General features: G+C 36.5%; 1 protein-coding gene across 1 annotated transcript; it reads left to right on the forward strand.

Moving 5' to 3' along the window:
* The first annotated feature begins 11,311 nt into the window (after positions 1–11,311).
* Positions 11,312–12,784, forward strand: foxd1 (forkhead box D1). The gene has a single exon (XM_060863048.1). The coding sequence runs from the start codon at positions 11,513–11,515 to the stop codon at positions 12,509–12,511; it is 999 nt and encodes a 332-aa protein (XP_060719031.1). The 5' UTR covers positions 11,312–11,512; the 3' UTR covers positions 12,512–12,784.
* Positions 12,785–13,022: the final 238 nt, after the last annotated feature.

Raw genomic sequence — 13,022 nt, forward strand, 5'->3', positions numbered from 1 at the left:
GTTTGCTGGCCAGTCAATCACACCAACAGTCATTTAACCAACTTTTGGTGCTTTTGGCAATGTGGGCAGGTGCCAAATCCTGCTGGAAAATGAAATCAGCATCTGTAAAAAGCTGGACAGCAGAAGGAAGCAAGAAGTGCTCTAAAATTTCTTGGTAAATTTCTTGGTGCAGTGACTTTGGGTTTCTCAGTAGACCAACACCAGCAGATCACAATTCATTAAATCATCACAGACTGTGGAAATTTAACACTGGAATTCAAGCAACTTGGGCTATGAGATTCTTCACCCTTCCTCCAGACTACAGTATAGGACATTGGATTCCAAATGAAATACAAATCTTGCTCTAATCTGAAAAGACTATTTTGGACCACTGGGCAACAGTCTAGTTTTTTTTCTCCTTAGCTCAGCTAAGACGCCTCTGATGTTGACCGTGGTTCACGAGTGGCTTAACAAGAGGAATATGACAACTGTTGCCAAATTCCTTGACACGTCTGTGTGTGGTGGCTCTTGATGCTTTGACACCAGCCTCAGTCCATTCCTTGTGAAGTTCACCCAAATTCTTGAATCGATTTTGCTTGACAAGCCTCTCAAGGCTGCGGTTCCCTCGGTTGGTTGTGCATCTTTTTCTTCCACACTTTTTCCTTCCATTCAACTTTCTGTTAACATGCTTGGATACAGCGCTCTGTGAACAGTTTCTTTGGCAGTGAGAATGTTTGTGGCTTACTGAATTTATATAATACATGAGTTTCTCTATTTGAGTTGAATTACTGAAATAAATAAACTTTTCCATGACATTCTAATTTATTGAGATGCACCTGTATTGCTGTATTATATAGACAGTAAAACAAAACAAAAAATAAACAAACACCATGCTTAATTCTAAGATAAAAAGAGCAACTGAAAAATGGTCAGATTTATTACAAACAAAATCATTATCAAGACATTTTAAGTGGAAATTTGAGGGAACGTACATGAGGACTATGAGTAGTAGCATAGTAGATCATCTAATCAGTGAAATAAGATTTAAAAAATTAACATCAAATATTAATAATTGTTTTCTTTTTTTTTCAACTTGTGTATAAACAGGTTTAACCAGATACTAAATATAAATCATTGTATAGTTAGTTTAGTTATTGTACAGCCTTGACCCTTGTGTGTTGTATTTTTGGTACTCAGCCAGTGTTCATGGGTCTGGTCGACCCGCTGCATTTTTGGGTTTTTAATTCAACACAATCAAAAATTTTATGTTAAAATACTCTACAGATGTTTACGTCATCCCAATTACAAGCAATGTAAACAGCATATATGGTTAATATTTGCCCTTTTCCTTTATTACATCACATTTTTTAATTAAAGTGCTACTCATTTTTTGTTTGTTTTAAATGAAATGTAATAAAAAAGAAAATCAAATTTTATCAATTTATGAGTGGAAAAAAATCAACAAATTTTCAAGAAAGCAAAGTTTTTCAAAACTATTGATGTTTATTTATTTGAACTTTATTTGAAATTTAACTCATTCAGGTCAGTTTACACAACACAAGCTGAACACATACAGTAACCATGTCAGTCTAGACACATCAGCCCCATTGAACACATTGCTTTTTCATACCAGCCTATACAACACATGAGGGGCAGAGATTTACTGTGTGTGTGTTGCATATGCATTTCTTGCACCTCATGCATGTATATTGTGTTTTTCTGTCCATCTTGGGTCCACACACTTCGCAGCGCTTCTTTTTGTTGCTGCTGGCCTCAACCTAGAATAATGAAAGGATTAGGAATTTATCTTACTAACACCTCTCCCTCTCGCAAGGTATGAGTGACAGACATATGCAACAGCATCACACAGGTTTTGCAGATGGTGGTTCTGTAGGTCAGGTGAATGGGACACCAGCATTCTCCTCCTGAATCCTACTCATGATGGCCGCGTAGGGTCCTACTTTTGCAGCTGTAGGCAGTCACCAGCTTGTCCATGTTGTCCACCCATCCTTTTGTGGCATTACAAATGTATAATCCATAATGATTTCTGGTTTTTGATGCTCCTGGCCTCAGATTCTCCCATCACTGTGCAGTGTTTTCATGAGTACCACATTCTTGCCTTTCTTTGGCACATAGGAAACCAAGGATGTGTCAGCTGTGTACACAAACTTGGAAGACCTGACAGGCCTGTTCTTTGTAGTCAGCAGTTGGGATGGGAGCTCAGACTTGTTTTTCCGTATCATTCCCACCATGGTCAGCTTCCACAGGTCACAGGTACACAGGACCGACAATTTCCACACTTTTATTATCCCTGGGTCCAGTGGACCCGAACATCCTGTATGTAATATAAATGTGCGGGGGGGGGGGGGGGGGGGGGGGGGGGGGGTGTACAGTGTACAGTGTGTGGTCATTGAAAATATGTTCTGATATATGTTCTTCACAGAAAATGAGCCAAGGCCAATGAGTCTGAGGCTAAAAAAAGAATTTATAATATCATTTTTATTTTGATAAACAATGAACAACATACAAGGGTTAGATGAAAAAATCTAAAAAACTAATAAAAGCACAAGGCAAAAGTTTAGAAAAATGACAAAAAAAACCCTGAAAAACTAGAATAATCCCCTTATTTAGCTCTTCGTCAAGCCACCTTTTGCTATAATTACAGCCATTAATCTTTTAAATCTGCATTTGACTAGTTCTTCCCAGGATGGTGTTTCCTGTTGCATTCTTTCCAGACATCATCCGCCTAGGCAGTTTGCAGCAGGAACTGGTGCTGGATTATGTGGACTAGTCTTAATCTAAAAATGAACAAAATGAATCATTTAATACAGAAACACTTACTGCATTACAGTGATTACACTAATCAATCAATAATAATAATAATAATAATAATAATAATAATAATAATAATAATAATAATAATAACCAAATCTGGATAACTTATGTCCTTAATGTTACTCGTATTAAAATTAAAAACAACAAAGTATTTTTTAACCGTTTTTATATACATAAAAAGCATTTTTCTATCTATAGTCACAGAGGGAGAATGATTATTTTACCCCTACTTCCTTCCAATTTGGTTATTTGTGATTCCCAACCATTAATAAGTGCTATCCTATGACAACAGCAATCATGGCAGGTGAAGACTAGCATGTTCTTGCAGACACATGAAGTATCCCATGTTAGTTTCACTGTGACGGACAGAAGAAATGTCATTCATCCTCCCCAGCAACAATGCCAAACTCACAATAGGGTAAATGCTTTTCTGTCACGCTGCTCAGGATCAATACATATTTAGCAGATTTTTCATTATTACATATTTAATATTTTGTCATTACTTTTTATTGTCTATGTTCTCTATCAGCTCTACAATATTGATATTTACACTGTCATCAAATTTTAAATTTATTCGCCTAAATCTTTTTCTTTTTTGTCTTATACATTATAACTTACCATTCACTGTTTAATTTACACTTCCTAACAACAGATAAATAGTAGTATCATTAAGTTTTATTGCAGTATATTTAATGTACTTACATATACTGTATTAAGTGAATATTTACTATCTGGAATTATTGACCTTATGAGACACATTTGTTAAATTACAAGTTACTCACATGGCGGATTCAAAAATCTGATTCTTCTCCTGAATGGTCCTGCTGGGTCTCTTCACTCACTAGAAAACATAAGATCCAATCAGAATGAGGGAAATTCTTCATAAGGAAGAGCTAGACAGATGAGATCATAAAGGTATGACACATAAATAATAATTTTCACTGTTAAATTTACACTTAAAACAAATACATTTAAAGATATGACAAGTTGCACCATTGAGAATCATTAAGATAAATTTCATGTACTTTAACATTTTATCAAGTAGATATTTACCATCTGAAAGTACTACTGGCTTACTGAGAAGAATCTGTTTAAATTACGTGTTGTGTTTTTTCTCTGATAATAGTCTGTCTTTCTCCTGGAGCTTTTTGAACAGATTCTCCAGTTCTGCGATTTTCTCGTCTTTATTTCGCAGTTCTGTAAAGAATTGGGCAGGAGAGTGAGCTGAATGATTAATGTGGTCAGAACCACTGATCAGCTACAGAAACAGTGCTTATTATGACTAAAGTCAAAAGGACTGTTTATAGTTATTTAACATGAAAGTGAGCAATGCATTTATTATTTTATTTCAGTAAAATTGCTGATGTATCTTACTCATTATTTTTGATGAGTGGCGGTGGCTTAGTGGTTAGCACGTTCGCCTCACACCTCCAGGGTCGGGGTTCGGTTCCCACCTCCGCCTTGTGTGTGTGGAGTTTGCATGTTCTCCCCGTGCCTCGGGGGTTTCCTCCGGGTACTCCGGTTTCCTCCCCCGGTCCAAAGACATGCATGGTAGGTTGATTGGCATCTCTGGAAAATTGTCCGTAGTGTGTGATTGCGTGAGTGAATGAGAGTGTGTGTGCCCTGCGATGGGTTGGCACTCCGTCCAGGGTGTATCCTGCCTTGATGCCCGATGACGCCTGAGATAGGTACAGGCTCCCCGTGACCCGAGGTAGTTCGGATAAGCGGTAGAAGATGAATGAATGAATGAAGTATTAGTTGAGGCTTTGAAGGGCTATGAACCAAGAGCACTGCTTTTAAATATATTAACATTTCTGTTAACACCAATTAACAGATTAACAATTAACATTTCTGTTAACTCTGTATTAACACCAATACCCTGTGCTTTGAATGGAGAATGAGATGCTTCTTGAAAAAACTAAAAACTACTCAGATGTTTGACATATGAGGTCATGACATTTACTATACTGATTAAAATACATATAGACACAGTATATACAGTATATATTCACACACACACACACACACACACACACACACACACACACACACACACTCCTGAAAAAAATCTTAGGACCGGGGGAAACATTCCAAGTATTTGCATTTCATGCTGGTGGATCATAACCAGGTTGTAAGAACTGCTTCAAAATATCAAAAGTAAAAAAAGGAGCAAGAGACAAAAAACAGAGATTGGCAATTTACTGAAAACAGCATAACGTATATTTGTGTTTTGTTTTTTGAAAGAAAGAAAGGATTATTTCTGCTCTGAGCCTACATGTCTTCACCCTCCTGTCTCACTTGTCTTTGCGTCCCATCTTTTTTCCAACATACTGTATTTATTAGGTCTGTGGACTGAGTGATGTGTTTCAGGATTTGCCATCAAACAGCCTGAAGGCCACACACAAGCACAGCAGTGGTGTGTGTTTGTCCCCCGTGTCTTGAGTTTGACATGTGTGATTTTGAGTAATTCATTGTTACAAAATATGGAAAAATAAATTGTAATTAATAAATTTAAAATTTGATTTTGAAATTAAACTGTGTGCTGTATTCAAAGGTGGAGTGTGTAGAGAAAAATAAATGAAGAAATTGTGCACATTTGTCAGTAAGTTTTTACCCATTCTAAATATAAACGTTCTTGTTGTTTAAATATATTTAATGAAGAATGTGACTACATACTACGTTTATTTTGTTATAGAACACTTCAGGCTGTAAAGCTGAACAGGTGTGTTTCTCTGTCTCTTTCTCAGCTTTTGTCCATTTTCTTTTACTCTGAGGAAGTGAATAAAACAGTGTGAAGGTTTTATACATGACTCCATACTGTATGTAAATAAAGTGTTAAATTAACATTAAGTGTTTCTCTGTTCAGATAACTGTGTGTGTGTGTAGGTGTAAAATTACTAAAAGTGCACACTGAGCTGATTGAGGTTGATTTAAACTGATATTGTATTCAGTAACACACTGAGTTTGAATGCAGCCAGCTGAAGAACACAATCATTAAACACTAAATTGAACCTTACAGGAGAGAGAAAAAAAATCATCTCCAGGAGAATCAAGATGTTTGGTCTCATTTCTGCTGTGGTGACGTCACACAATATCACAATGAAGTCATGTTCTTATGCATCATAATTCACTGTTCCAGACATTTACATCTATTTTTAAAGACACTGATTGTGTTTTATATTATTTTATGTTCATTAGCTGACTTTTATTTGTTCACAATCGTCAGTTAGCAATGATCAAAGAACACCAGAAACACAGAAACTGAGAGAAATGTATGTTTTTATCCCAAAAGTCCACCAGACTGACCAACAATTATCTTTTAGGGTGCCAATAATTTTAGTACAAAGATTTTAAGAAAAATGTTTTAGTGTAATTTAATTTTGTTAGTGTTGTAGGTTGTCTGCATCGATCCTCAAGTTAAACTGAACACGTGTTAAACCTTTTCTGTGTCACTTTAAATGGAATTTAAAGACAAAGTTTTCAGATAAACAGCAAAGGAATGAAGGTCGTCATTTTTCTTACATTTTTGTTTACGTTTCCACAAAGTGTTTACACTCCTAGAAATAATAATTACATCATAACAACACCAGTAATAACAGCAGATTGCTAGCAAACAGTTTAACAACTGTGTTTCTAGAACAATCCAATGTGACTTTTTTTATCCACAATAAACCATCGCTGGGTGCCGGTTGCCATGGCAACTCATTTACCCCTCACTGATCACTGGTCTAATTATAACATAATTTATGATTTTTTTATGCTGCTATCACTCACTCACTCACTCACTCACTCACTCACTCACTCATTTTCTACCGCTTATCCGATGCTGCTATCATCAGTAAGACATTAATGAATGTAATATTTTATAACAGTTTACTCACCTGATGAACACAGAAGTCTTGTTATACAGGAGGATGTGGAAAAAAGCACAATAAGTTTGTTGAGATTATTAATAATGCATTGTAATTTTCAATATTTCTGTATTTTATCCTGTAGTATTAGTTGTAAGCATTCCTAAAAAAGTCTGTTTTGATCCCATACTGTATTGTTTCTCTTCTCTTTCTGCTCTTCAGGATCTATCAGTATTAATGCATTAAGAAACAAATTCCCCAGATGACTTACTTCCATTCTGTTCGAATCTCTTCCATGCAGCATTATCAAGTGTGACTCTCTAACTCACATCTCTCTGTAGTTCTGTTCACTACAGTAATGTTAGCAAGGATCAGTAACTTTAATAGTTATTGTTATCAAATCACATTCAAACAAAAACCTTTAGCTTTTTCTCTCTTAGTGTGTAGGTCAGATTTCTGTGTCTGTACAACACTAAATGACAAACTAGACACCAGCATGATGAATGTTCTGTTAGAGATCACAGTCTGTTGTGTTCACTACACTATGCTCATGATGCTCAGATATCTATGTGCTATTGCACTCTGAACACACAACACAGTCTAATCTATTTCATCTGAACAATAAATATATTATTCATGCAGCATCAAGACATCACTAGCACAGAAAAAGGGTTTATACTCACAACTCATCATAGCCTGTGAAAGTAAATAAAACAGTGTGAAGATTTTATGCATGAATACAAATGTGAATTGTTCCATGTGAAAATGTGGAAAGTAACTGTTACTCTGGTTAAAACACAGCTGATGTGTGTCTTAATAAAAAAGAGGAAAACTAGACAACAATCAGTCATCACTGATTGAGACTGATTGTTGTCTGTTCCATTCCGTTGTCTGTTCCAAAATTTGGTTCCATTATTGTGGAACCAAAATTTCATTTTGGTTCCACAAATGAAGCTAAGCATATTAGAAAGGCTAAATATACTTTTGGACAAAGTAGCTTAGTTTCTTTGTGTCAGGTTAGTTGTAAATCTTAGAATAACTTGATTGATCAATTGACATAGCTTTCTTTGGCCCATAGCTCCGAGGTTCTAGCTTAGACCTTCTTGATTTTATTAAACAAGGTACACCAAAGCAAAATCTGGCCATAAAAAATTGTTATATCTTTGTGAAAATCCATTATTTTTTTTGGAGATCAAGTATTTGGGATACATTTTGACAATAAAACCAAATGAAATAGTCTTTTATATCATGTAGGTCTATGTATTTGTTTTATTATTTGTTCTTAAATTTATTTATTTATTTATTTATTGATATTTATTATATTTTTTGTTTTGCTGCTTCCTGGAATTTGCTAATTGCAGAGATGTAACTTTAATTTGCGGAATTTAATGTAACGTATTTGCAAATTTAGATTTAAACACGTGGTAGAATTTCAGTGTAAGCGGATGTGCAGCTGGAGTGAAAAAGCAGCTTTCATTCATTAACATATCGCTGTATCTTCTTTATATCTCTAGGGATATAAAGAAGAGGCTCATAAAGGCTCATGCACGCGCATGAGCCCTGATCGGCCAGTTCACGCGCATGAGCCCTGATTGGCCAATTCTGACATGAACTAGAGGAAATAAATTTCATCTGGAGTTCATTGATGGAGTATAGAGCCAGGATTGACTAGTTCTCTAAATCACTTGGGGCTATTTCAAATATGTCCTGATTTTAGCTTTGTTGGATACCCTTCTGGGTGGCCTGTTTTTTTTTTTCTGTTTTATGCCCTTGCTCTGCCACCCTTGAAAAACTGTAAGCTCCAAAACCCTGATCTCAGATCACATCTCTGAGATCTATTAGCCTAATTTAGACTTCAAGACTCATACATCATGCTGATTTACAAGACCATTGCCATACTTTTTAAATGCCATTGGAACAGCCAAAAACCTATAAAAGCATTACAGATGCTGTGTGCCCATTTATTGAGCACCAATGAACAATTAATTGTTTTACAGCACCAGTGTCATACCCCTCAATAATGCATTTAAAATGATAGATAAACTATTTAAAAAACTTATATTGTGTGCCTCTTTATTGAGCACCATGGACCAATAAACAACAACAACAACAACAATAATAATAATAATAATAATAATAATAATAATAATAATAATAATAATGAAATTTATCCGGTTTTTGTACCGAAATGAACGGAATCTGGCTTAGTAAATAACACTAGTTTATTTATCAACGTTATTTAGAAAGGGTTGAGGGAGGATGTTGACAAACTATTTTGCATTAGCCTATGAAAGCTTTGAGAAAACGTACTTTAATACGCATTTCACGTGTTAACATGGATATGATGACTTTGTAAACGTCACGTCCATTTCGGGGTGGAAACACCTACAGCTATTATTTCAGTAGAATGATCAACTACGTTACTTTTCCTGTTATAACTGATCGGATGTTTGTATTAATTCTCGCTTTCTTACTAGAGTGACGTCTTTTTGCACTTTACGCATGATACCAGAAGTGGTATCTCTACTTTTATATCTGTTTGTATTTTTGTACATTTTCTGTTATTCCTCAGAGTTATTTTTCAGACATTTTAGTGTTAATGGGTTCAACATTGCACAACTTATGTTTAATAATTGCTCATGTGGCCTAAGCTAATGTTTTTTATATTTTCTGATTGGTTTGTTTTGATTTTTCAGCCTAATGATGTGAACGGATTCCAAAAGCCACACTTGTAATCAGACTCTAGAACTTTTATGCACTTTGTTTATTGTAATTCCTAATACTTTTTCACTTATTAGAACCGATCCGTCATGATTAAACATTTTCAAGAAAAAAAAAGAAGAAAAAAAGAAAAGAAAATTCAAATATTTATGCGTTAAAGCGATGAAAAAGTTTGTCAGTTCCTTCTTGTAGTGCATTTGCCCTTAAAAGCGTTGATACTCGGCCACTAGATGGCGCTCTCAGCTTCCCACACGCTATTTGTAAGCCTGACCACACGATTCTCAATGAATCGGCCTTCTGAACGGTGCAGATGTTTTTTCCATCATACAAACTCTCATTCCCATCTGCATCATCCAGAACTAACACAGCACGCAAATGAAACACTAACATCATAAGTATCTTTGGAAAGATATTTTCCACAAGTCATCCCCATTCATTTTGGCTTACTTATGGCACACTTTAGCGTTTTTATGGACATGCGCTGTTTGTTTTTTAGATAAATGGCTTCTCATCACTTTGGCCACAAATTGTCTTTAATACCCTACTTTAAAGTAAAGTTTAAGGGCAAACGATACAATAAAAAGACACGAAAAAGTTTTTTTCCCTACATTTATGCATGGCTAGTCACCGAATAAACAAAGACTGAAACAAATAAATATTAAACCAAAGTATTTTAATTTAATGTGTTTGTAGTTAAAACCAAACAAACATTATGTTAATACTCTCTGTCAGTGGGTATAGTTTTTAAATCATTTTAAATTGTAAGATTAGGCCTAAACATAAAAGAAAATAAAAAATCGAGGTATTAAATCTTCTAGGTAAAAATCTCAGTTTAGCAGCTCAGTTGTGTTGCTGAAGAACCATAACAATGATATACATTTAATAATAAATTAAACGAAAGAAAAAGAAAACAATGTGTAGCATTTCACAAATAATACTTATATACTATATGTATATAAAAGTATATAAATATGTATATAAATATAAATGTATATAAATGTATATAAATATAAATGTATATACTATATGTATATAAATGTATATAATAATTAGGTACATTTAATACTAAAACTAAAACGAAAGGAAGAGAAAAAAATGTGTTGCATTTCACAAATCATATTAAACACTATTAACCACGACAGTGTTTAGTCTACATAAATGAATGTGTTTTCTAAACAGTATCACTATTAGGCTACACGTGTGGAAAAAAATGTCACATTATTTCACCTGTTAAAGAAAGTCCATATCAGTTAGCCATCACGTTTACATTGCACAGTTATAGTTCCATCAGTTGTTGAGCTGCCTATGAACTGTTTACTGTCTGCTGAATACATAATAACTGGATTGATTTATTTTGGGAGGGGGGGGACCAACGATAAACGCACGGATACTAAATAAATAGTCCGAGGAAAGGTGTGAAACGCACACACACACGCACACGCACGCACACACACACACAAGCTTTTGATTGTGGAATATATACACACGTATAATATACACACATGTGGAATATATACACGTGTGTGCGCTTGTGTGTGTATGTATATATATATATATATATATATATATATATATATATATATATATATATATATATATATATATATATATATATATTCCACAATCAAAATGCTTAATTTAAAACATGATTTTTTTGTGAATAGAATGTGTGCGCCCCCAAAAACAAGCACCATGGGATTAGTTCTCTGCTGTAGCGAGTAGTATTTTATTCGTATGACAACAAATTGACTAAAATGTTTCCTGAAACCATTGAAATCCAAAAGGAATTTGCCTTTTTTTAATCATTGCCCTCCAAGAAAATTCCGGTCTTGTGTTTTATTTCACTAGGCATAGTGACGCTTAGTTACCATGTGATCAGTGAGCTGGTATATAGTGTGATGAAGGTCCGCCCTATTTGGAATCCTGCTTTGCCCTATTTGAAGTATCTCCGGTTCGACTGAATTGGCGCACGGTAACCTGGGCTGTAAGGTGAACCCTCGACTGGCAGCCTTATGTCTTTGGCGGCGTACAGCTGCAGTTTGCGCTTGTCTTCATCACGCAGCTAATTATGAGCCTTTTCAAACCGCAGCACTAGCAGCAGCGCACGCAGCGTCTCACCGAGAGCCATGACTCTGAGCTCCGAGATGTCGGACGCGTGTGCGCTCTCGGAAGAGCCGGACATCGATGTGGTGGGCGAAGGAGACGACGACGACGTCGACGCACTCGCGCGCTCGTGCGTCTATGACGACGACGAATTTCCGCGCGCTCGCGATGATCTTTTCCTCGACGCCTCGCCTCCGTGCGCTGACTCTGTTCACGGTGCCGCCGGTTCGGGCGCGCGCGACGCGTACAAACCGGGGAGCAAAAACGCTCTGGTGAAGCCGCCATACTCGTACATCGCACTCATCACCATGGCCATTCTTCAGAGTCCCAAGAAGCGGCTGACGCTCAGTGAGATCTGCGACTTCATCAGCAGCCGCTTTCCGTACTACCGTGAGAAGTTTCCCGCGTGGCAGAATTCGATCCGCCACAATCTGTCACTCAACGACTGTTTCGTCAAGATCCCCCGCGAGCCTGGCAACCCGGGGAAGGGTAACTACTGGACGCTGGACCCGGAGTCGGCCGACATGTTTGACAACGGCAGCTTCCTGCGCCGGCGAAAGCGCTTTAAGCGCCAGCAGGCACCTGAGCTCCTCCGGGAACATGGCACTTTTGTCCCTGCATACGGCTACGGAGCTTATGGTTGCGGATACGGCCTTCAACTGCACGCGGCATATCACACGCATTCCACGCTCTTTACCTTTCAACAGCAACAACAGGCGCCTCCGTCTTCAAGGCACACCGGAACTCTGATCCCAGCGCCTTCTCTCATGCCAAACACAGCTGAACTCGCGCGTTCCCGTTTCTATCCACCGTTGAGTCCCGGGATTTCCTCCTCGGTACACACTGCGACCAAATCCCCGGTACACCGCTCACCATTCTCCATTGAAAGCCTCATAGGGAGTGCTGGGAGCCCGGCACATGCGCATTGCGCTTCACGGACTCCGCCGGCGCCTTTCGGACAGAATGGAGCAGCAGCCGAAAAGTTTCCCACACGGATTGTCAGTGGCACAAGCGGCTGTTAATTTCTTAATTGAAGTTTTTTAAAAAGATAATAATAATAAGCGATACACACAAAAGCTCCTGTTTTTAAGGTAGGATTGGTTTTTATTTGACTTTTTGTTAAACGCAGCTGAATGATAGACATAAAATGCCCCTTGTGCCTATATATATATATATATATATATATATATATATATATATATATAACATCTAGTATTTTACTTTTAATTACATTTTATTAAATTAGACATGGCGTAGGGCATCTCAGGATAATAACATTTTTTTTAACATAATAAACTGTCACCTCATTTAAAGCAATCTTTTTTGTGTCGAGACCCATTTAATGAGACTTTTAAAGTTTAGGTTTAATGTCTTCCTTTTCATAAAAATTCACAAGGATTTTGATACAATATGTGCTTATATCAATAATATGTACATTATTTTAGTTGTATAATCAGAGTGTAATTTTTTTTACACGATTTGTTTTACACTAAGAATAAATATTGTTTTACAGAAAAGATGAGTGGAATTAAC

Source organism: Tachysurus vachellii, chromosome 26, assembly GCF_030014155.1.
Source record: "Tachysurus vachellii isolate PV-2020 chromosome 26, HZAU_Pvac_v1, whole genome shotgun sequence".
Taxonomy (NCBI): Eukaryota; Metazoa; Chordata; class Actinopteri; order Siluriformes; family Bagridae; genus Tachysurus; species Tachysurus vachellii.

What these genes read in the sequence shown, in the direction of transcription:
- foxd1 (XM_060863048.1), top strand. Translation starts at nt 11,513, where the DNA reads ATGACTCTGAGCTCCGAGATGTCGGACGCGTGTGCGCTCTCGGAAGAG.